Below are 26,109 nucleotides of genomic sequence, written 5' to 3'. Positions count from 1 at the left end.
TAAGTAAAATTAAGTGATTCATATCTAGATTTAGGTTAGGATTTCCAAAACTGATGGTAGGATGTAGCCAAACTGTTCCATTTCAATGGGAGCTGAGTGGCTAGGTCCCTCAGAGACAGTTTTCAGATCGCCACTCCGTGTGTGTTACAGAACCACACGGAGGTTCCCAAAGAAATCATCGTATTGGTCTGAAATATTTTCATTTGGCACTTAGTGTATCCTCCGCACAACCTACCATCTGCTCTCCAACACCAGAGGAGATGCCATTTGGACCCACTTTTGATCAGAGCCTTCAGTCCCTAAAACTACAGGAGCAAACAGTACTGCATTTAAGCTAAGACTAATTTGCTTTCTTTTCCCACTTGACAGCTGAATAAACACTTTGTCCTTGTGCTCTGAAGGGGAGCTGCGGGGTTTGTCTTTTTTGTCTACCGTGGCTACAAATGTCAGCCCTCTCTACAAATTAGGCCTGAACAAGCAACATGAAGCAAACACTTTATTCCCCAAATGTAACCCCTTTTCTGTTCACAATTGACCATGAGCAGTTTACGACTTTCTCTAATTTATCTGTTGCTGGGCATTATTCACCAGATAGTTCTGGTGACTGATTCTTGGATCTGCCATTCCTTTTGTAAGCAGTTGGCTACAAGACTCATTGCTTCAGTTGCAGGGACTAGTTTTATTTCATTTCAACACTGTGGGCACATAATATTGGTCCTGGTCAGCAATTAAATAAAAAAAAAAGAAGCAGCCTTCAAAATCAGGTTTCTGGTGCAAATCTTCTCATTACCAAATCAAAGCCATCTTTTTGGAAGTAAATCTTTAATATTCCATTACATTTGGTCCTTTCACTGAGTGCTCCTTCTTCTCAACTCATTTGCTAAAACATTCTCACAAAAAAAGCACAAAGAGACAGCCTACGCAGTTAGAAGAAAATTCAATTTTTTATTTGAGTGAGCATTCACAGAGAACCAGCATTTGCCTAGCTCCAAAACAAATGCACAATTTAGGGAGTTGCTGAACTATATAGTTAAGCACCATCTAATTTTACAAATTAGTATAATGGATTTAACTTCCGATGCATTTTCCATGTGGATAAACTGATCTCACTGAGTACATCTGACCATGTGCTCTCTGCATCACAGTTAATTAATATAAAGCTATTTAATAACCTCCACTGAAACAACAAAAGACTACTCAGACCCTTATTGGCATCAATAAAAGGAACGCCCTTTTAGGATGCTACACTGGCTGTAGAAGAGAACAAAAAAAAAAAAAGAAGAAATTAAATAAGAATGGGCAAAAGCAAGGCAGTGTCAGACAAAAATAAGGTGTTAAATGAGAGTTCTACACAGTGCATTAACCCAGGTCCTAAAGGGCTATTGAAATCTTAATGGATTTTACCACTACCAATTGCCTAGGGCAGGGGTGTCAAACACTGTCAGCATCCATGGAGTGGGTCATCTAGAGTGCTGTGTTGGCTCAGCCAACACCCAGGGGATTAGCATTGCCACTCATTCCCCTTTTTCCTGTCACCAGCTTCCCTAAATTTTAGTTGCCAATGGCAATCAAAATCCAGAAATCTGGCAAGGGAGGTGGGTGAATGGTGGTAGTATTAGTACCCTGGGTGCTAGTCTGTGGTAACAAGCCCTGTGGACCAGATCCAAAGGTGGGTCCTCCAGTCTGTGAGAAGCCACATGGGTTGGATGACCCATTTCTGCAATCTGGATCTAGCCCATGGGCCGTATGTTTGATACTCCTGGCCTAGGGAGAGCTAAAGGAAGGTTTGGTAAGGGGAGGTGGCACCCAAAGTAGGGAATCTGACTCCATCTTGTCCTTGGTAGAAAAGTCTAGGAAGACATTGCTGCAACCACTCTTCTTGTTTGTACTGGTGCCCAATCCTGAAGAGTACTCTCTGTGGGGCCGAAACATGCTGCCTGCAAACTACAGGCTGCTGTACTGACTTGTAACATTATTTGAAACTTTCTGGGTTTATTTAAAGGAAGCTAAAAGTAATTACTCATTATGAAAATCAAAGCCACTAAGTCTCTAAGACAGCTGGAAAAGGTAGAGAAAAGCAAGTCTGGATTATTTCTGCCCTCCCCTCCACCATTTTATTACTAAAAGAATCAAGAATCGCAGCAGACTGACTCCTTATGGGTATGCACGCTAGTTACCATCAGGGGATGATGAGTGGTAAACAGTAGAGGGCTTTCAGTATAACGAAAAGAGTTTTAATAATCACATGAATTTACTCTAGCAATGTTATGTAACTTATGCCATTGCTAGAGAGGAATGGAAAAACGACCTATGCTGCCTGCAGTTCGGAGAGAAAATCCTCTTATGTTAGACAAAATGGGCACCTCTCCTTACCCTGCCTGAGCTGTTGAGGGCCTTGACTGGGTCCCTGCCTTTGGCTTAAACTAGGCTGGCTCCATGCCAGTATGCGGGATGCCCAGCACTGCAGGTAAGAGCCAGGTGCCATCAGGCCAGGCCGGGCCGGGCCAGCTCCGTGCCTGCACATGGGGCTTCCAGCACTCCAGCAGGGAGCCGCACATGCTGGCCCAGAGTCATCCCATCCTGACTGCGCATGACTCTCCACAGCTCCCAATCCACGCACCATTGGGCTCCAGGCCCCACTGGAGGGGAAGGGTATCGGGGCTCTAAGCTACCTGCCCCTCACTCCAGTGGGCTGAAACCCTCCCACTGGAAAGAAACTCCCTCCCCTACCTTCTCCCCTGTCCCATTCAGAGACAGCAGCGGAGCTGCAAGAGAGGGGGCACCTAGGGGGAGACACCGCCTCTCTCCCCGGATTGGCTTCAAACTGGAGCTGTCTTCCATTTTCCAGATCCAACATCTAACATCTGTTGGGTCACAAAGATCAGTCTTAACTCATGGCACTTTCTATGAATCGCCGTGAGTTAAGACCTGGGAGCTGGATTTCTGTCTGCACCCCAAGTAGCACAATCCTGGCCCTGGTAACCCCAAGCAGGCAGAGGTCACGTTTTTGAGTGTCCTGGTAGTATAACTGTGTGACCAAAAGGCACACATTTTAAAAGAGCAAAGTTCCAAGGTTCATTGCCTGTGTCTGATCCCCTGAACAAAACGTGCTCAGTTTACCACAGGATATGAGTTTAGGCCAGTTCGACTTGCTTCACTCATCAATAAGACTCTACAAACCAAGTTTGGTCAACAGTTCTCCAGCAATGCATGAGCCAAAGCTAAAGCCAGAGCACTCCCTCCTCCTGTTGACTTTGCAGGGCTAATGGCAAGAATTAAAACTTACTTTACTCATACGTGATTCTGCAAACACAGGAAATTAATCAGCTGAGTAAGGCGACATTTGTTACTCATTGTTTCCACAAAGACTCATGCACTAATACCTTTGCTAGAGGGAGCACGAGGGATTCTGAGAGAACTTATTTGAACTCATCTCTCTCAGCAGTTCTGCTTTTGCAATTGTATTAGACTCTTATTAAAAAATCCTCGGGCCAGATCTTCAGCTGCATTGTTTCCAGGGTGGAAAAGTGCAGCTCTAAGCCACTAGCTTGGCTAGCAACCAAAATCCAGAAGCCACTGTAAATTATACCAGCAACTACTGTTCTTTATAAAGTCAGATATCCTCACTAAAGGCCAGGCTCAGTGCTGTACATTTCCACCTTGCCTCTCCGTGTCCGCTACTGAGGAGAACTTCTGCTCAACAAGAAAGCTACCTAAAGACTGCCTCCTTTCCAGCCAGTTGGCTTGGCTGCAGCAGGTAACAAGGACCTGACCCCTTTTCCTCAATTCACCTCCAGGCTTTGAACTATTACACCATATTGCTTTATTAAATGAAAGTTGTGTGGAAACTAGCAGGCAATATGTAGGCACAAGAAGCACCGCCCACATCTCAGAATTGCAGCTGGTGAATGGTTCAGTTTGCACAAGGATCAGATGCGATAAACAGGGCAGAGCCAAAAAGGCCTGACAAGAAACCCCAAGCAAGACAGGGAGCTCATTGCCAATAAGACAGTACAATTCACATCACCCACTGCAAGCTGGATCATGTATAGCAGATCTGAAAAATTCAGTTATAGATTTCCAATAGGAGTCATTTTTCCCAATGCCTGGCACGATAAGGATGAGGATCTTACCTGGTACTGGTAAGAATTAAATCCCACCTAGTCAAAAGGTAATTTGTCTCCAAATCCCTCCAAGACTTTAATCCTTAAATATACAAAGAACTAATACAAAGAACGGGTCATACTCGAACTGGCGGGATGCAAATAGTGGGGTCCCCCAGGGCTCAGTCCTGGGGCCTACATTGTTCAATATCTTCAACAGCGACTTGGACGAGGGGGTGGAAAACACGTTGTCCAAGTTTGCCAATGACACCAAGATGTGGGGAGAGCTAGGCACGCTCGAAGGGAAAGAGAGACTGCAAATAGATTTAGACAGACTACAGAAGTGGGCAGATGGTAATAGGATGGGCGATAGGATGGGCTTCAATGTAGATAAATGCAGGGTGCTGCACCTGGGGAGAAGGAATCCACAGCACACATACAAGCTGGGGAACTCCCCCCTTGAGAGCACAGAGGTGGAAAGGGATCTCGGAGTCATTATGGATTCCAAGATGAATATGAGCCGCCAATGCCAGACCACAGCCAGCAAAGCCAACTGCACCTTGTCGTGCATCCAAAGATGCATCTCAAGCCAGTCCAGAGAGGTGATACACCCCCTCTATGCAACCTTGGTTTAGCCTCAGTTGGAGCACTGCATCCAGTTCTGGGCACCACCTTTAAGAAGGATGTGGCCTGCCTTGAGAGGGTTCAGAGGAGGGCCGCCCGCTTGGTTGGAGGGCAATGGGGCAGGCCCTATGAGGAGAAGCTGGAGGACCTGAACCTGTTCAGCCTCAGCAAACTGAGGCTGAGGGGGATTTGGTGGCTGCCAACAAACTTGTTAGGGGAGATCAGCAGCAAATAGGAGGGGTCCTATTGCCCCCAGAAGAACCTGGGGTGATGAGGAACAATGGCCAGAAGCTGCTGGAGAATAGGTTCAGGTTAGAGATTAGGAGGCACTGTTTCACTGTTAGGGTGGCTAGGATCTGGAACCAACTTCCTAGGGAAGTGGTCCTCACTCCTACCTTGGGTAAATTCAAAAAGAGGTTGGATGAACACCTGTCTGGGGTCATGCGATTCCAGCGTGTGCTCCAGCCAGTGGCAGGGGGTTAGACTAGATGATCTATTTAGGTCCCTTCTGAACCCTAACTACTATGAAACTAATATTTAAAGCAGGGCTATCCAACTTCTAAGCAGCTGGGGACTGCACTAGGTGTGGGCCACGGACCCTGCAGAGATGTAAGCCATGTGGCAGGAAGCCACCTTTGTTTCTCCCCAAAATCTCTGCTCTGTAACAATTTGATTAGGATGGGCCAGCAGAGGAGACACACCCTTACCCTCTCTCTTCAGGTAACCTGAGCTGGCTGCATTCCTGAGGGAGGGGGGAAACCTGCTCCCTCTGCCCACGTGACCGGTATCGGCTACCTGGGTGAGGGGCTTCTACCTGGTGGGCTAGAGTCCGCCCAGCAACTAGTGATGTATTTCAAATTGGTTGGCCGACAGCCAACAGGTGCTGGCCTCCGTTGGATCAGGTGAATGAGTCACAGGGGCTTTATAAGTTAAGGCTGCCCAGGAGGAGGGGGCAACAGCCATGCGGGGGACTCGGACTTAGGAGTTTTACCATCTGAAACTGGCTCTCTCCCACATAGCTCATGAGCTAGGAATGGCCTGCCTCCAGGGGGAATCTCCAACAGCATCGGGATGATGCTTGTGAGTAAACTACTCAAGATCTGGTTAGATATATAGCTGGCATAACTCAGATGCGTGATCAAAAGGCTACCTCAGCCAGACTGTTTTGCTCTAGGGGATTTCTATGATATTGCTCTATTTTGTACCCTATTTTTACCCTACTCCCTGTAGTCAATAACGTTCTCCTTTGTGACCGGTGTAGGAGATTTATTGAGGGGTGGGTTTAAATTATGCCTAAGAGGCCCCTTAGGTCTGCTAAGAGGGACTTTCCTTTTTGGCCCCGACTTGGGGAAGTACCCCAAGTGCCTGTACTGGGTTGAGTACCCGTAGGACTATTAGGCCTGTGTTTCCCCAAGGACACAGGGCCAGGAGTGAGTCCATTCTTGGGGGGGGTGGCGGCGACGTTACCCCTAGGCTAGCGAGTGTGCTTCAGGAAGGGGGTCAGCTGGACGCGAGGCACCCCTAGGGAGGCACTCAGAGCCTGGAAGGTGGTTGGGCGCAGGGAGATGGGTGGCTCAACACAGGAGCACCCCCTACTGGCCCGCCACACACCATATGTCCCCTTTCCCTCCCCATAGCACCTTGTGCCCAGGGGTTCCCCAACTTCCAGCTGTGTCATGCCTCACTCTAAGCTCCCCGGCCACAGGCTCCCCTGCTACACTGCATCTCTTAGATACCCCGGGCCATGGACTTCCTTAGCACATGAGCTGTGCCATGCTATGCTGCCCCACCCGCTGAAGCAAAGAAGGGAAAGCTGGAGGGAGAGGGAGCGAGAAAATCCTGGTTACTTCTGCAGCTGGAACAATGGGGAGGAAATGGTGGCTGGGTGGGTGCTTGGGAGCTATAATTTAACCCCTCATGGGTCACATGAAGCCTGTGGGCTGCCAGTTATTCAGCCCTGATTTAAAGCATCTAAAGATTAGCTTCATGGTACTAGAAGCTGATTGGAAACTCATCTTCTCAGGCAGGAGACACATTTTAGACTCTATACCCTGGAAAGAATTCTCTTCTAGGAGGGAACTGAATCCCAGCTCTAAGGTATCTGAATGTATACATGAGAATTTAAGCCTAACTTTTCATTGTTGAATCTGCCAGTGGCAATTAATTCCTAGTTTTATTTTCCATTCAAGACCTATTCAGTGGAGGCAAGCATGACAACATTCTTACCCACACCAGTGGCTTGAGTCACTTTACTGTGCTTGGACAAAAGCAGTACTGATCATTGCTGTGAAATGGGAGGCATGTTTCAGTGCTACTTCGTTGACACTCTCTAATATATTGCTTCTATGAAGGAACCCAGCCTTTAATGCCTGTTAGCCCATGCCCTCCACAAACACCTTCAAGCATACTCCCATGCCACTTCCCCCCCCCCCCCCCAATATGGAGGAAGAGGGGGAAAAAAAACCTCATGAGAAGTTGCTGATTTATCCTCCTTTAGACAGCTTGACCATGATGCTGCTGTCTGGTAATGGCCAGGCAAGTAGGGAGCTGAGACCAGGCTTCTATTGCTGCTATTTCATGTTTTTGCCTCATTTATTTCAGTGACCCGGGAAGTCGAGTCACACCCAGATCATAAGCTTCTGTGGCACAGCCTGACTTCTTATGCAAATTTTTCCATTGTTTAGTGTACAATAGGTTCTCAAGCAATCAGTTATTCTGGGCTGCTACCATGGCTAATAGAGCAATGACATCTACCATTGTCAGGTCCTGCTTGAAAACCTGCTACTGCTACAACCATAAGTGGTACAACCTGTACTGGTCAACGCTGACTGCTGTGTGGCAGTTAATTAACCTGGAAACCTAAGGAAGCGCCAATGGCTACGGCGGGGGGGCGGGGGAAACGTGTGCCTGAGGAGGGTAATGGGTGCTGTTTCTGTCCAAGAGGCCAATTATACCTTCTTTTGGCACAGTAAAAGCACTGAAGAAAACTGTTTGCACAGTGTCTGCTTCGCTGTGAGCAACAAGGTGATAAAGCTTATAGAAACACCCACAGGGAAGTCAGACTACATCATCTCACTTAGACTTCAGATGACTATCGGCTTTGTGAACATCATCAGCGCTTATGCACCAACACTTGACTCCAGCCCTGAGAAGGATACATTTTATGACACTCTGCAACAAGTTATCAAAGGCATCAACTGAGCCACTATTCCTTCTCAGAGACTTCAGTGCAAAAGTCAGCACAAACAACTCATGACCAGATTGCCTAGGACATTTTGGCATTGGCAAGATAAATGAAAACGGCCAATGATTCTTGAATTCCGCTCCCCAAATCAACTGTGCAGGTGGAAACTGTTAGAGGAAAAATCTACCTTCAGTACAGAAGATGCGCACGTTCCACAGTGCTGATTGTGACACTGACCACTCCCTGATCATTAGCAAAGCGAAAAGCCAAGAAACTACACAGAGCAAAACCTAAGTCCAAAATCAATACCACTAATGCCAAGAACCAGAGGAAGTGCCAAGAGTTGGTAAAGGCTTTTGAACACAGAACATCTGGAAAGTCACTACCAAAGAAAGCAGAGGAATTTGGGGAATATTTAGGAACTGCAATCTGTGAAACAGCTAAAGCTACATATGGGGGAAAAAAGACCATCCAATAAGGACTAGTTTGAGGAAAATGTACAAGACCTATTACCCGTCACCAATATCAAGATACTGCCTCTCTGGAACACAACAATAAGCCAACAGAGAGCACCAAAGTGAGACTTTGGCAGGCAAAAGACAAAGTACAGAGAGCAACCACACACTGCACAAATCGGTACTGAACTAAGCTCTGTGATGAGCTACAGACAGCCTCAGATGCAGGAAGCCTAAAAGTCACAGATGATGGTCTGAAAAAAGCTCTAGGCCCTACTGTCAACAAGGCTGCCCCTCAAGTCACGCGGCAGTGAAGCCAGTACAGATGGAAACAAGCAGCTGTCTTGTTGGGTTGAACACTACTCAGAGCTATACTCATAAGAAAGAAACATCACCAGTGAATTATTGGACCAAATACCAACTCTACAGGTCATGCCAGAGTTAGATGCGGAGCCCACTGTAAAAAAGTTAAGTAAGGCAAGAATCATTATAAAGTGGCAAGTAGGGGTGCACCGATAAAGATTTTTTGGGCAAATACCAATGGACAATTATTGACCAGCCATATCAGGCAATACCAATGCAGGTGGGAAGCTTGGAGAGTAGCATCTGGCTGGTAAGTCTGTTGAGGGGACAGGGTGTGGGTTGGGAGGGGGAGGAGAGGGGCAAGGTGTGGGGGTGTAGATCAAGGCCCCCACAGTGAGGGAGGGAGTGGGATTGGAGTTGGGGCAGGGACAGAGCCATAAGCAGCTCATCCAAGGGAAACAGCTCCTGCTGCTGCATGCAACCCAGGGGATGCATGTGTAGCATATGTGCCCCAGATCTGTACTCAGGGTGAAGGCGGGCTGCTGCTTAGTGCTTGGGGCCAGGGTTGTGCTGGCCTCTTCCAGGCAGGGGCTGGGCCAGGGCTGTAGGCAGCCGCACAAACAGGGGTTTGTGAGGGTTGTGCGTGAAGAGAGGGTGCCTGGGTGGTGTGAGGGGGTGTGCATGTGTGGGTCGGTGTGTATGGCAATGCAAACCGAGTGTGGATGCATGTGTATGGTGGGGTGTGCATGTGGGACTCATCCTGTAACCACGCATACCCACCCACCCTGCCACTGGCTGCACACACAACACACACCCCACACATACTCACACCACATACCCCCACACCAGGCATACAAGTTTCCCTCCAAGGTGCGCACATGTGTGGCTGTGCATGATTTAAAATTTTGTCATGCACTAACTTACTAATGCTGCGCACCTGCCCAGAGAGGAGCTGAGCAGTGGCTTCTCGGAGAGGAGCTGGGTGTGGAGTGTGGTGGAGGCACCGGAGCCGGTGTGGGACACTTACCAGAGGTAAGCTCAGGCAGCAGCTCCTACCTAAAGCAAGGTAGGGGCAGGGGCAGGGCTGGGGCTGAGACAGAGTGCCTCCTTGCTCCCCAAGGTGAGGCGGGGTGGACGCTGGAGCTTGGGGCTGGTGCCGGGAAACTGCTCCACTCCTCAGCCCCGATGCCACGTGCCTCCTCGCTCCCCAAAGCAAGACAAGGTGAAGTGGGGGCAGGGGCTGGCTCCAGGGAACTGTTCCACCGGCTCCAAGGAACTTCTCCACTCCCCAGCCTCAATGCCACGTGCCTCCTTGCTCCCTGAGGCAAGGCAGGGGCTGGGGCTGGGGAGGGCTTCAGCTGCAGCCTGCAGCAATGGCAGCTGCCCTGCCCGGAAGCTGTGCACACTGGCTGGGGCTGGGGCACTTCCACTGGCAAGTGTGGCAGCATATTACACTGTCCTGGGGGGAATGGGCTGGGCTTGGCCCCATGTGCAGCGCAGCAGCCCCTTTGGCCTCTAGGCCCCTGGACCTGTTCCACATGCCATCCAGGTCCCCTGGGGTCCCTGGCCCAGGCAAGGCTCCTCTCCATCCATCCTAGTCCCCTGGGGTCCCTGACTCCAGACAAGGTTGATCACCCTCCACTATGGTCCCAGGGTCCCTGACTCTTATAGGGCAGTATGCAGGGTACCCCTTAGGTATCTGTGGTTTCTGAAGCAGCGCAAGCCAAAAAAAGGGGGACGCGGGACCGAAGCAGCGTGCTTGTGGACCAAAGCAGCGTGCTCATGAACCGCTACACCTTAGAGGGAACATTGCAGACACACATACCCCCTACCGGGTGGCTCCATGCCCCCTGCTTTGGTGATGCAGCTGATCTATGTGATATGGACAGTGCCAGCAGGCATGAAATGCAATTGCTGGGGGTGAGTCAAGCTGGGCTGCTCAGTCCTGCTGAGACTCCTCCTGGGTCCTACTGCCCCTATCTCCTATCAACTTTGACAGGAGTCAGGGCAAGCCAATGCAGTTTTAAAGCCTAAGGGCTCCCTCCACCTCCAGCTCCCTGCCTGAGGGGGAGGGGCTGTGCAGCCAATTGCTGCCCACCCTCTCTGGGGCACATGCACAGTTGGCCCCAGTGTTACAGACAGACAGATGGAAGTACTAAGCCTTTTATTACATTAGAAATTTTAAAATGCAGTGTGTCCTGCCACGTACCCCCGCCTCAGTTTTGTTTTTCTGGTGTGCCAGAACTTCAGTACCTTACAGGGTAGACATTGCGTTTTTTCGGTACTCTGGCCAAAAACGTTCCCTACCCCTGGTTTGCACCATCTTTTTTCCAATTTACAACTGTTTTATATGGCTACTGTAACTGATAAAACAATGTTTTATGATTACTAAAAGTTTTGATGTTGTTTAAATACATAGTCTGTTACCTCTGTGTATGAAAAATTTGCTGGTGGTGCTTAAGGCTGTATTATTTTAAACTGGTGGTACTCAATCCATCAGGGTTTGGGAACTGCTACCCTAGAAGATAATAGGATAGTCAGAAACAGCCAGGATGGATTCACCAAGAACATGTCATGCCTCAGCAACCTGATTTTGTCTGTGATAACGTGGCAAGTTCTGTGGATTGGCAGAGAGCAGTGGATGTCAGATACCTTGAATTTAGCAAGGCTTTTGACACCTTCTCCCATGACATTCTCATTAATAAGCTAAGGAAATGCAAACTAGATGAAAGTGCTACAAGGTGGATGTATAACTGATTGGATCATTGTGCTCAATGAGCAGTCATAATGACTCAGTGTCTGGTTGGAAGGAGATATCAAGTAGGCTTCTCTGGGGTCAGTCCTGGTTGTGATACTGTTTAACTTCTTCATTAATGATGGGATTGAGTGCATGCTGAGCAAATTTGTGGATATCACCAAGTTGGGTGGAGTTCCAGACCCTCTGGAGGGCAAGGCTAGGATCCAGAATGACTTGGATGGGGGACTGGATAAATCATCCACAATCAATCAACTGAGATTCAAGAAGGATAAGTGAAAAGTCCTGTACTCAGGACTGAATAACTGTATGTACTTGTACATACTGCAGAATGAGTGGCTAGACCACAGTACTGTAGAGAAGGACCTGGGGACTACAATAATGTAGAGAAGGACCTGGGGGTTATAGTGGACCATAAGCTGAATTTGTATTCAGCCAGCAGCATGCTCTTGTTGCAAAAAAGGCAACCCCAATCCTGGGGATGTATTCACAGAAGTGCTGTTTGCAAGTCAAGGGAAGTAATTCTTCTGCTCTAGTCAGCACTGGTGAGGCCTCACCCAGAGTAGTTTGGCCAGTTTTGGGCACCATACTTCAACAAAAACTTTGACAACTTAGAGTCCAGTGGAAAGCAAGAAAAATGAACAGAGGTCTGAAAAAAACTAGAAGAACTGGGATTATTTAGTTTGGAGAAGAGGAGATGGAAGAAGGATGCAATACCTGAAGGGCAATTAGAGAGAGAATGGAGACAGGCTTTATTAAGTGGTTGTAGGGGACAGGACTAGGTTTAAGATGAAACTTTTTGACTATGAGGATGGCCAAGCTTTGGAGAAGGCTACCTATAGCAGTTGTGGTGTCTTCATTCCCAGAAATTTTCAAGAGCTGGTTACGTAGACAATTTGCTGGGGTGGTTTAGTTGGGGACAACCCTTCCTTGAGCAGGAGGTTGGACAAGTTGACCTTATGAGGTCCCTTCCAGCCCTGCTCTCCTATGATCCTGCTCACTAGGTATTCCCCAGATAGGGGTTGGCATAGTAGAGTGGAAGGCTGAGGGTGGGATAAAGAAACTAGGTACAATAGGGCATACTTCTTCTAAAATCCATGTGTAGTGCAGCTGAACTACCATCACCCCTCAAAATTTAACCCACAATGTTGCATGCTTCTTGCATACCTTGAGTTCATCTTCTGTGCAACTGAGCTCTGTGCAGCACCTTTCCCGTGGATTCTCTCACCCTTTTGTGTGCCAAGAGTTTTTGTGGCAAAACATACCACCCCAGGCACCTAATACTTTTGCCACCAACACAACTGGTTAAACTTAGGCAGGAACCTAAGGCTGTGCAGTACAAGTAGAATGGCCAGCTCCTTTGGACTCTGGGATCACCAGTTTTTGCCAGTCAGTCATTAAACCATAGGAAATGACCCTAATCCTTAGTTTCCTTTTTGCCGATTACATGGTGCAGCTCTCAGTTGATCAGCCAGGTGTATGATGTCACTTATTTGGCCCCTCCCCCATTATTCATTAATTTCCACTAGGTGTCTGCTACTCTTACTAATTTGCAATAACGGGGAATGTTCAGCTCCATGAATGTTCTAATGGGCTTTTTTGTCTCTGTGCTGAGCCTATAGAAGACTTAAAAATCTGACATGCAGCAGATTCTTTACAGGGGTGAAGCGATTGATTCTTCTCACTTGGGGCTAACTCCTCCTGTGTGTGAATTGAAAAAGTCTGGTCCACTTCAGCATGGTGGGGAGAGAGGGGAGGGTGATGAATTGATGGGATGGAGGGGGGAAATCCATTCTTTCCTTGGGAGAAAGTCCTGTTCTGTGCTTTTTTTTATTTCCAGTGGGAAGAATGCGACCTCTGTGCAGAAACAGCCCGAGACATTTTATGAATGGGACCCCTTGAATTATAACATTTCAAAGTTTCCTAAAGCTGTTAATCGGATTAGTTGTATAGTGCAGGAAGTACTTAATACGTATATACAGACACACAATCTCTTCATATCTGAGAGCTGCAGACCTGAACAAACTACCAGACCTGCCATTCTTCTCTCTCTCTTGTCCCTAGAAAACACTTTCTGGCTGTTGTAGGGGAGAGGGGGGAAATAATTGTGCAGTTGGTGATTTGTTGAGCTGTTTTAAAATGCATGCTATGTTAGTCTTTGTGGAACATCTCCAGCTGCCAGGCTCTAGCTAGGGAATATTCCTTCCAAGATCCTACAGATGGGGCTCTAATTAAAATTTAAATCAGCTATTGTTTTTATTTTTAAGGAAATGTTTTCCATGTCCCAGGTCAAATTAGCCATAGAATCATAGAAGTCGGGTCGGAAGGGACCTTGTAGATCTTCAAGTCCCACCCCCTGCCTGGGCAGGAGAAAAACTGGGCTCAAATGAGTCCAGCCAGGTAGGCATCAAGCCTTTTCTTAAAGACCCCCAGGGTAGGAGCCAGCACCACTTCCCTTGGAAGTTGGCTGCAGATCCTAGCTGCCCTAACTGTGAAGTAATTCTTACAGATGTCTAATCTAAACCTACTCTCCAACAACTTATGGCCATTATTCCTTGTTATGCCAGGGGGCGCAAGGGGAAACAAGGTTTCTCCCAAACCCTTCTGGTCCCCCATAGTGAGTTTATAGACAGTCACCAGGTCCCCCCCTCAGCCCTTGCTTGTGAAGGCTGAACAGGTTCAGGTCCCGCAGTCTCTCATTGTAGGGTCTGCCCTGATGTCCCCGGATCATGCAGGTGGCCCTCCTCTGGACCCTCTCAATGTTGTCCACATCCCTCCTGAAACGGGGTGCAAAGAACTGGCCAGATCAGTTCCAAATCCTTTGAAATGTTTGAAAACCATATGGCCCTACAACCGGCAAGTGTTTTCCACCCCAAGCTTTTCAGCTTGAGGCTTCAGATACTTCCAAATCTTTTAGCAAGTGTTCTCCGTGCAGGCCAAAGCCTGGAGGCTTGAGGTTTGGATGCCCCCCAGTTTCACTTGCCCTCAGCCATATGGATGCAGAAGCAAGCTAAATCAGCTATTGTATTATAGATCCTAGTAACAGTCACTTGTTAGATGTGTGGTTAGGTGAGAGTCCAGCAACATCCACCACTAAGATTTCCCTTTCTGACCCGTTACTCAGACCCCAAGATAAAATGCTCCTGTCTGACTTCTCTTGTGTACTAAGGACAGGGATGTTACTGCCCCATCAGTGACCTTTATTTGTAGCATTACCAACTGCAAGCATTCAGATCTCATGCGGCAACATTCAATAACTCATGAGTCAAACCTAGAAGTACTACGTTCAGATTCACTTTCTCTTCTGGTTTTGAGCCCTCAGTATATCCTTTAGATCACGGCTTTCAAGTGTTTCTTAGCAATCATCAGAATTGGAGAAAGTTATTCCATAAGAACTTGAGGTTTTCCCGATTCCAGCAGTTGGACATTTCAGGAAAAAACAAATACTGTGAGATGTGACAAAATCATGGGAGTTGTCAACTTTGCCTCTGAGAAATAATGGAGAATCAGGGCTATTAGAGACAAAATCCATTAAGAGCAAGGTACTCCTGCATTCCAGTGAAGGGCTCACCATGCCTTTTATGGTGCAGTTCGTTGTTCCCATCACTTAATTCAAGAACTCTCTGCAGACTTCCTCACGCTCTGTCCCATTTTCTTCCCTGTTCATCTCCTGCTGACTTCTTCGGTCTTTTCTTTTCTTCTGGCCACTTTTCATTTAGGAACATTCTCCACTGTAAATGCTGCTTTCTAGAACAAACTCTATCCTCTCCCCAGTTTTCCATGACTGCCTTCTGCTTCATTTCTCTATGGAGAACTCCTTTCTCTTTTGTATGTCCATGTTCCTTGCAAAGTGAACTCGTTAGTTGAATTGGTACAATCCTTCCGCTGCTTCTAGATCAAAACATCTACCGATTACAGGAAATCTCAGGAAAAGCTTCGTACCTCTGAGAACAATAGGACCATGGAACAAACTGCCTAAAGAAACTGGCTATGGATTATAGTGACAAAAGAAGTTGTTGGAAACCTCCAGTGGAGGGGATTCTACAAGAGGCTGGAGAGGCAGATGTCTGGGATGGCTAAATTTGCATCTCTGGGGGTTGGACCAGAGAGTGATTGAGGTTCCTTCCAGCACTGATTACTTAAAACCTTTTGTTGTATTGGGTCTGATCTGGAAATGTTTACTCATCTGAGAAACCTTGTTTAGTCCAATAGTGCTGCCTTTGTAAGGTCTGTACAGTTGAGCCCATAGCTAGCCTCTTATTTGGTAGATATAGTGGATCTTTTCAATTTGTTGAGAATCCCAGAAGAGACAAAATGGCAAGTTCAGGCTCAAGGCAAATATATTTTTACCATTTGTGCCTTTTGATGTGCTCATATGCTATTGGCTCAGCTTAAAACTTCTCAATGCTGAAATTTTAGAATATTTCCAAGCAAGAATAGATTAATTTTGTATCAAAATCATGAGAAATGCATCTGTAATAGGGATATCCTGATCAGAACTACTAGCTAGTTTGTCCTCATAGAAGCTCTGAAGGCCAGTGCAGGGTTCTAAGATCTGTCCTGACGTGTTTTGTTCAGTCTAACTTGTCCAAACACGAGTCCTGGGATTTCCTTGTTCAGTCTCTTCCATTTCATCACTCAGTACTTCAGTCTCTGTTCTCCATTGTGCTCTGTGGGGTTCAGTTCTGGAGTCTGATACACTAAAACTGCTGTTTTGGGGCTAGATGTTTCTTGGTGACTTCAGATAAAACCTACTCAATTTACAAGCAATAATATTTTCTTTCAGCCTCGCTGCCATCTTTGAAACCTCATCCTTGGCTCCGAGAGTCATGTTGGACTGTTTATTTTCTCCATTGCTAGAATATTGGAGGTCCTGCACGGGTAATTACAACCTCGGTGTCACCTGTGTTGGGCTGTTATTACCATATGTAGTACCATCTGAAAGACTGAAACAGGGTTTGTTTGGGTTTTTTTCTTCAATAAAAATTGCCTCCAGCTAAAAGGCAATTGCACTAATAGTGATAAAATGAAAGATGTCTTTAATTCTTCACATTTCATAAGCTGAAACTCTTCCTTACTCTTTTAAAGGAATTTTTTGGCAATTGTCTGCCTGGCCCTAAGCAAGAAGTCTCTGTGCTTGAAGCCTTGAGCCTCAACTGTTAAGGGGTGTACAATGACGGGGTCACATTAACACTGTTGACTATCTTGGCTCATTTAGTCCGTTGAAATTAATGCAACCTTAGTACAGATTCTTGAGATGCAAGATGCAGTTACCTCATCCTAGTAACAAGCAGACATGCCATCAGCTCTCTCAGCTTGACCGTGCAAGTGCTCTGATAGTGATTGTTGGCTAGGGTGCAGTGAGTGAGCTAGCACTGAACCAAGTGGCTATTCCAAAAGAAAACTGACTAAGGGTGTAAACAGATATTACCTTTGTGCCACTATAAAAACCCATGCCCCTTGTCATGGCACAAATGCCCCAAATTTGTGGCCGAGACACAGGTGGTATATTTCATGCTGCTATTTTGTGGTTGACATTAGGGGGGTGTGAAGCGGGCCCTATTCAATTCATGCACGCACTGCAAGTGATAAAAACCCTCCCCTGGAAATTTCCCCCCACCCTTTCCACAGCTGCACCCAGCGTTCTTGATCATAAACCACTGTGGTTTTCCTCCTCAGATCCACAGTGGCCTCACATTCAAAAGCTTGTCTAACATTATCCCAGCTATGCAGTTGGGCAGGAACTCTCCCCTTAAAGAAACAAAAACTAAAAGACGAAAAATCCTTGCGTCTTGCAAATTTTTTCCAGAATAAGTTAAAGTGGATTTCTTACCTTAAATGTACTCGCACGTTTGCAGAAAATTCATTCTATGCTCAAAGAGCACAGTGCTACAGATATGGATAATTGTTTTTCACACAAGACAGATTGCATCCTTGAACAGCGTGTACCCCCGGTGGCTGGCAGGGTGCGGCTGCGCAGGCAGCGGCAGGAACATGGCAGCGGGAGCCCAGCAGTGGGCTCCCACAGACGCTGCCAGCAGCGGGGGTGGGGTGATGGGGGGTGAGCACTGACCGTGGATCAGTGACCAGGGGCAATCATGGACCACCCGCAGACCAGTGGCAGGGTGGTGAGCGGCAACTGCCCACAGGGGTGCACGTGCACCCGCATCGCCCCTGACTGTATCCAAGCTTTAAGTGCAAAATTCAACTTGGCCTTAACTACTGAGCCTCTAAATTGCTGAGAGACTGCTACTTCAACAAGTGTAGAATCAAAGTTCCTCCCACGCACTTCAGTGGATCTAGCAACATGCTCATGCAAGTAAGATTGAGGGACTGCTGCCTCAGATCTAGTCTTACAATAACACCAAAGTAAAAATAAACTGCCCCACGCCTGTGGCCTGCACTTACCTGTAGTATGTCTTGTGCTGCCATCTGAATGCTTTAAGTCAATAGTTCTGTCTATTTGAAACAGCTTCAAATCCTCTTCATCTAAAGCGATATCTCCCCAAAAGGCAGCTGGGAAAAAACACAGATAAATGAAATTACAGTGAGTTCAGCTCTAGTTTGGAAGAGAAGTGCCACTACAGGATTGTAAAACTGAGGAATAATTACCTCTATAGAATGAAAAATGGGAAGAAATAGGAAAAAGTCATGACCTTCCCTTTGAAAAATTGAATTGGAATAATTGGGCTAATAGAAAACATTGCCAAAGTTTAAGATAAGCTGCTTCTGCAGAGCAAACAGAATGCATGAAAGGACCTGAATAGCTAGGATTCCTTCAGTTCCCCTTTGTTTCATTGCTGACTGCAAACTAAGTCCTGGGGTGCTGCTTTTCACCCTTTCTTAGTATCCACTTCATTTTGCCCTTTTGACAGGGGAAAATGTAAACTAGTTTGCAGCTCAGATTGACTGGATGGATATTTGTGTTAACTCTGCAATAGGTACTGTAAAATGACACTGCAGGGGGAGTTTTGCAATTGCATCTAGCTTCAGATTTGTAGGGAAGTTCAGGTTCATTATTACCCTTGAGTTAGAAGCAGAAGGATAAACACAAAATTAACACCCCCCCCAACAATCTTTCAGCATTCATGACTTGAAGAAATAAAAGTCTTAGAAACCCCAATTCCCCAAAGCATTGGAAATAAAAATAGCAGGGGGGAAATCCCAGAGACCTCTATTACTCTAAGCCATTATTCTATGGTCAGTTCTGGAATTTAAACTAAACAAACACAGGTGATGAGCAGTTGATCAAGTGGGTCTTAAATATAACAAACAGGTTCTGAATGATCTGTTAGTAAGTATGCAAAAAAGTTTGTGTTACGTATGTTGATTTAAAAAACACAACATGCACGCAAGGCAAATGAATCCCTGCTGCAACTGCAGTGAACTCCAGAAGTTCTACAGGGAGTGAATCTGACTTGCAGTCCCTAGAAAGGATGATTTCTCCCCTCACCCTCCACACCCGGAATTTCACTAAAAATGTGTACATTAAAAAAAATAAATAAATCATGCATCCCAGAAAAAAAATCACCAAACTACAGTACACGCTGGGGAATCATGAAGTTTCACTAGCTGTCACTGCCATGGCCAGGTATTAAACTGGGAATGGAGTGAACCAAAATAAACTTGAGAACCAATTGTTTCTTTAAAAGATAAAATGAGAACGTGACTGTTAAGTGGAAAAATGAATTAAAAGAATAAAAAGATGGATTATCGTTTCTTTTGAAAAGCTATTGATCATTTTTCTCTCCCTCTTCACTGGAAATTACACACAAGTGCTTGCTCATGACAAGGTATCCAGGTTGTAGCTGTGTTGGTCTAGAGATAAAACATATCACCTCTGCTCATGACAAGTATTCTGCATTGCTTCCCATGTGCTTTGCGGGCAATCAGGTTAGGTGTGGATGAACTGGTGGTAGACAGGAGTTTTCCAGTGCTTTATCTGGTGCAAATCATTTGCTCTGTGATGTCACAATCTGCATAAGGGGTGCAGTGGTTTTGTTTGTTCTATTATGTACAACCCCTTCCGACATCACCCACACTTGGAAAAGCAACTTCACAGAACTACTGCAGACGAATTTCCAAGAATACAGTTTCACCTGGCTCCAGACAAAAAGCACGTTCAGTCCCCTCTCACTGGGTAAGTAGAGCTACCAGGAAAAACAAAGTGGAAATTAAGCAATAGCACATTGAGTCTAACTGCCAGCACACGTCTTAGCCTCTCCACAGCTTGGAGGGAAGCATTCAAGTAGGTTAAATAGACCAGTAAAATGAAGAGCTCAAGATGTAACACTGTCTAGATGAGCAGTATCAAGCTCATCAGGTCCCATGGGCCAGGTGAATGGCTTAGGGGCCTGTCTGCAGCAAGCAGGCCAGACCAGCCTCATGTGCTGCATGCAGGGCATGCCTGTCCCAGTCCCACGTGCCCATGCAGCACAGGGAGACAACTCAGAGCACACCACATGTGGCACGAGGGTCTACTCTGAGACTGACAGGCAGCACCAAGAGCCAGATGATCCAGCCTCAAAGCCGTATTTTTGACACCCTGGCCTAGAGCAACCACACCTTTAGCTATGCCTAGGCTGCAACAGCATTGTTCTTGGCCATACAAGGTAAAAATCAGGCCAGTGCTACTATGGAGCAGCCTACTGGAGCCAAAATCACAGAAGAAAAGAAACTGCCCCTATCTAGCTGCAAATACCACATGGAAAGGGGGAGGAAGAGCCAGCTCTTTTACTTTACAATTGCTTTCTCCTTTCCTTATGTGAGGCAGGGACCCTCAACCCAAAGCAGTGCTGGGAAGCACAGGGAGACTGGAAACCAGGATTCTTGGGTCTTGGTGTCCATTTGTGACCAGAGGCAATCACAACTTGCATCTCTCTGTTCACCTGAAGGGTTAAAGTGTTCTTGAAGACCTTTTAAAGCATCACAAAGCTTTACAGGCACCGCTGAGAACAGCCCAGCTTCATCCTCTTTGGAACCACCCTGCAGGTAGCTGAAGGCTGCTATCAAATCCCCTGTCTACTCTTCTCATTACTAAATAAGCTCAGTTCCCTCAGCCTTTCTTCGGAAGTCATGCACACCAGCCCCTAACCATTTTCATTGTCCTCAGCTGGACTCTCTCCAACTTGTCCACATCCTTTCTATAGGGAGGGGTTCAAAACTGGACACGGTACTACAGATGCGGCCTCACCAGTGCAAAATAGTAGGGAATAATTACCTCTCTCCATCAGCTGGCAGCACTTCTGTGAATGCAGCCCAGTATGCTGTTAGCCGTCTTGGCAACAAGGGCACGCTGCTGACTCAAACCCAGCTTATTGTCCACTATAACCCCCAAGGTCCTTTTCTGTAAAGCTGCTGCTTAGTCAGTTAGTCCCAACTCTGTACGGGTTCATGGAAGTCTTCTGTCCTAAGTGCAGGACTTGCACTTTTCCTTATTGAACCTCAGGACATTTCTTTCGGCCTAATCCTTCAATTTGTCAAGGTCTCTTTGAATTCTAGCCCTACCCTCTAGTGTATCTACTACTCCCCCCAGCCTGGTATCATCCACGAACTTGCTGAGGGTGCAATCCATCCCATCTTCCAGATCGTTAATGAAGATATTGAACAAAACTGGCCCCAGGACCAACCCCTGGGGCACTCCAGTTGATACCAGCTGCATTGAGCCATTGATCACTAGACACTGAGCCATTGATCACCACCCACTGAGCCCAACAATCCCGCCAACTGCCTATCCACCTTACAGTTCATTCATCCAACCTGCACTTCCTTAGCTTGCTTACAAGAATGCTGTGGAAAATGGTATCAAAAGCCTTGCTAAAGTCAAGGCATAATCACTGCTTTCCCTGCATCCACAGAGCCAGTCATCCCAAAGAAGGCAATCAGGTTGGTCAGGCATGACTTGCCCTTGGTGAAACCATGCTGACTGTTCCTGATCACCAGGGATCCAGGTTTTCCGTTTCCCATGGGAAAATGGAGAAAACCACAGATTTCCCCTTTTAGCAGAAAAATCCATGGATTCTCTGCTTTTGCAAAGAGCTCTTACAGGCTGGCACAGCTCCAGCCTGCAAGAGCTGATTACAGAAAGGGCGGGAAAACCCCAGCCCTACCCAGAGTGAGAGGGAGAAGGGGAAGGGCAGAGCTAGGCTCAGGTTTAGACTTAGGCTCACCCTTCGCCCCTGGATCCTAAAGGTAAGTGGGGCTTGGGGGTTGTGGGGTAGGGCTGGGGAGGGGGGCTGGGAGAGCAGGGGGTGCTGCCGGCCCCAGGCAGCACACTGCAGCCAGGATCAGGGGGTCAGGGCTGGGGGGTGATGGCAGGGGTGCCCCTCTGCAGGGGGCTTTGCAGGCAAGTGATGCGGGGTGTGGTGCTGTGGTGCCCACCATGTGCAGGCCCCACATATGCCGCTCAGCCAGCTGCCTGGGGAGGGGTGACTCATATGCAGCTGTGGGTCTGGGGGGCTGTTATGAGGCAGTGAGGGGCTTGAGGAGGGCTGAAGAGGCTGGGGGGGAGGAGTGCAGGGCACCAGCAGCACTGGGGAGGGCTGTGGGGGGCTTTTAATTTGTATCATGGATTTTGGGTTTTTAAATCAGAGAATTTGCCATTTTTAAAATCGGAGAAAACCATGATCCCTGCTGATCACTTTCTTCTCCTCCTCCAAGTGCTTAGAAATGGATTCGTTGAGAAGCTGCTCCATGATTTTTCTATGGACTGAGGTGAGGCTGACTGGCTGTAGTTCCCTAGGTCCTCCTCCTCCCCTTTTTTAAAGATTGGCACTATATTTGCCCTTTTCCAATCGTCGGGGACCTTCCCGATCACCATGAGTTTTCAAAGATTATGGCCAGTAGCTCTGCAATCACATCAGCCAACTCCCTCAGTACCCTAAGCTGCATTGCACCCAGCCCCATGGACTTGTATAAGTCCAGCTTTTTTAAATAGTCCCTAAACTGTTCTTTCACCACCGAGAGCAGAGGCAGCTGGGGGGGGGCCACTGTGCACTCCCTGGCAGAACCAGAAGTACTTCCAGTCCACTTCTGGGTTCACTGCTGAGCACATAGGGGCCTCCCTGCGCTCCTGTGGGACGCTCCACCTGCCCCAGCATCACAGCATTCATGACTCACCTGGTACCTTGAGGTATGTAGAAAAAACATTTAAAGCTGTCTATGTCCAAATCGCCGATTCTCCGAATCAGCATCAAATCTTCAGATTCAGATTTGGCCGTATCAAATCAGGGACAGCAATCCAAATCAATGAATCGATTCACTGTCCCCAATTTGGGCCAAATCCAAATCGAATAGGACCCGTTTCACACACCCCTACTGTACAGTGCAGCTATTAAGACTGCAATGGCTATAATTCACAAGGACTGCTCATCTACTTTGAAGGGTCACTATAGCTATGAAAAGACATTGCAATTGTCTTGGGAGAAATGGTTCTCTCCTCAGGCAAAGTGCAGCCATTCCCACAATGCACCACTTCCAACCTAATCATGGCTCCTGTTGAGCTTGGGGTGGCTGCTCTAGCCCTAGCAGTAGAACTCTCTTGCCCAGAAGTGATGAGGTACAGGTGGTCTTGGCCATGCATTAACTGCTCTGCACGATAACTTGACAGCCAGCTACAAAAGATCAGCACTGGAGCAGCATCCATCAGAGTAACAGTGGACATAAAAACACAGGTGTTTATGCCAATAAGGCATGGGTGGGGAGGTACTCACTCTCAATACCTCTCTTACTTTCTCTCTCATGGATATTTGTTTTTATTTCAAAGTATTTTGCTGTACTAAAAACCCCAAACAGTTTCTTTTTACCTACATTAAGCCATCTTTTTATTACATCAAACACCCTCCCATGGTACTTATTCCCATATTTACAGATGGGGAAATTGAGGCACCAGGAACTGAGCCAAGTGGCCTGTTCAAGGTCACAAAACAGATTAACAGCAGAGGCAGAAATACAACTGAGACCCTCCAAATGCCAATCCAGTACCCCAGCCAGTGAACCATAACGTTAGTAACTTCCCTCACTCCCTGGCTCTTTTCCAAACCAAACTGCCTTTACTGACTCCAATTATTTTCATTGTCCCTCTCTCTCACAACACTTTCTATCTCTTTATGTTTTGCGATATTTTTCTAATTTTGGAAGAGAGAACCAGCACCTAACAGCACTCAAGGTACAGCCATGGCATGAATTTACATAACAGTATTATTACATTTTCCATGTTACTTTATATCCCAGGGCAGCAGTTTTTCCAGCTCTAGTGAAGGCATTTGTTTTTGTTACGAAGTCATACATCATTCTGAAAGATGGCCTGCAACAAAAGCAGAATTTCTCCAACATTTATTTCCAGCTGTCTGCAGTCCCGAAGTGCTCTGGGGAGAACCACCATTCATCATAGTCCTGCAGTGGCAGCATAGCTTTCTTTGCTGGAAATCTCAAAATGAAAATACTGTGCTACAACTTCTCAGCTGTCAGGGGCTACTTCCTTATAACATACACCCAGAAAAATTTGGAAACACACAACCCCAGAGCTACCCTCTCTTATGTTTGCTCTAGCATCTTCAGAGAGCTGTCCCAAAGAAGTGACCAGGCAGAGGTTACAAAAGTTTAGGTTCGGGAGCTGCAAGTGCTTTTGCTGTATAAACATTTCTCAAAAATAGCCCCTTTAAAATGTAATTATTATTACTATTATTATTATTAATAATGTATACAAGAGATCAAAACAGCAGTCTAAGACACTTAGAACATGACCCTTCTCGCATAGACAGCTTTGTAAAAATTAGTCTGAAGATCCAGTGAGGTAAGGGTTCTTTTTTCTTTCCTTCAGCTAAACCACACAAAAGTACCTCCCTTCCTGCAGAATTTTCAACTTGGAAAGGCTTCACAAAGTTGTGTTCCTTCAACAGCAGCCTGACACCAGGAACATGCTGCAGGCGCTGTGCAGAAGATGAACATAATTCCTTCTACTTAGAGAAAGGCAACACCAGAGGCGTAGCAAGCTCCTGTATGCTCTGGGCAGAGTATTGTTTTATTACTGGTGACTGCAGGCTTGAGTGCAAAGGCTCTTACCTCCCTGACTCTCTGCTTTGGCAGCAGCTCCTGTGCCTGTTGTTGTGCTCATACTGCTGCAGCTGAGCAGCAGCCTCAACAGGGGTACCAAAATACTCCTGCCCGTCCTCCCCCTCCCAACCTCCCTTCCCCCCACAGCTATAGAAGCTAGGCAACCCTGGGTCCCACAGCCTATGGAGAGGAGGGGTTGAGCTCAGTGTCTCCCCCCCTCTGGGTTTTTCCCATGGTAGGCACAGTTCTGCATCCTGTGGCGTGTCAAAGGAGGATGGGGGAGGGAAAGGGAAGGGAAGGGAAGGGCAGGATGCCCCCTCCCCCGAGTCTATGCCATAGGACTTGTGGTAAGCCCATCAAGCAGATCTGGGCTCTTGAAAAAGGGGGTGCCAATGGTGTGGTGCAATATCACATTTTTCTCCAATTAAAGAGAAACTAGAAAATTTACTAACATGCTAGGGGCACACTGCTACATCATTCATTGAAGAGCAAAGCAAAAAAACAAATAACTTTATTAGAATGCACACTAATTTGCTAGGTTACATATTAAGTTAAAAAATAGAAAAAACTAAGCAAACTAGTCCAAACATATTGTTGTATTAGTGCTGTAGTCAATATAGGTAAAATGTACATCTCTTATTCAGATTTGTAAAACAAAATCTAGCTTTCTTGAGCATCCTGACAGTGCATCCAACACTTCACTCTTAGCCATTTCGATACCCGAGTTAAAAGTTCACCTGAGTTAATGTTACCACACATGAATGAAGGCTTTTAGCTAGGAATAAAAACAGTCTGCAGGGCTGTGAAACGCAAGATATATTGCCAGGAATGGCTAACAGACAGAATTGCAGAAGAAAGGATAAATGATGCTTCAAGAGGTTAAAAAGCAGAGAGGGTCGTTAGCAGCTGAGATTAGCAGGAATCAGTGAAGTAAACTGAGTCCCTCCGTGCTGCCTGAATAGAAAAGCTGCTGTCATTCCCAGGCAGTTGCATTTGATTCCTGCTCCACCCAAACTTGAAAGGGAGGTACAGTTGTACTACTGCACCCCGCTGGATCCACTTCTGGATGAGCCTTGTGTGGTGGCACAGTAAGGGGCACTATTACACAGAGCCACCCACCTCACTGTGCCATGCCCAAAACCACGCTTCAGGAGTCTCCCCTGGGGAGCCTACAGCCAGCCAGCCCCCTTTTTGGAGAACTCCCGCAAGCCTGGGGTAACACTCCCACCACATGGGCGCTGGTCTCTGTAAGGGTTCTCTGCACCCCGGGGTACATAGACCCTGCAAGCCCTGGGGGTACTTTTCCCACTGGTAATATGTCTGTCTGAGTGCTTCTTTTAGCCTGAAGGCCCCCAGGGTAACCTCAGGTATGACTGAAGGAAACAATAAACAGCCAAGATCTGTGGGGAGCAGAAAGGCCTCTTAACACAGCGAAACAGCTAGTCATGCTGTAACCCAACACCTTTATTGAACAGGTAAAATAGTGTTGGTGGGGAGGGTAGACTAAGGAGTTAGCAAAACACTTGGAGCAAACCACAGTAGTTTCATAGTAGCTAGAGTCGGAAGGGACCTAGGTAGATCATCTAGTCCGACCCCCTGCCTTGGCAGGAAAGAGCACCGGGGTCAGATGAC

General features: G+C 46.9%; 1 protein-coding gene across 1 annotated transcript in view; it reads right to left on the bottom strand.

Moving 5' to 3' along the window:
• The window catches only part of TLL2 (tolloid like 2), a 184,449-nt gene that overhangs the window by 122,202 nt on the left and 36,138 nt on the right, over positions 1-26,109 (bottom strand). Inside the window, exon 2 of the mRNA XM_019555530.1 lies at positions 17,833-17,940. Coding sequence (XP_019411075.1) covers positions 17,833-17,940 — 108 coding nt within the window. The remainder of the gene's footprint in view (positions 1-17,832; positions 17,941-26,109) is intronic.

Source organism: Crocodylus porosus, unplaced genomic scaffold, assembly GCF_001723895.1.
Source record: "Crocodylus porosus isolate Cpor-Errol unplaced genomic scaffold, CroPor_comp1, whole genome shotgun sequence".
Classification (NCBI taxonomy): domain Eukaryota; kingdom Metazoa; phylum Chordata; order Crocodylia; family Crocodylidae; genus Crocodylus; species Crocodylus porosus.
This window is presented reverse-complemented; position numbering and strand designations above follow the sequence as displayed.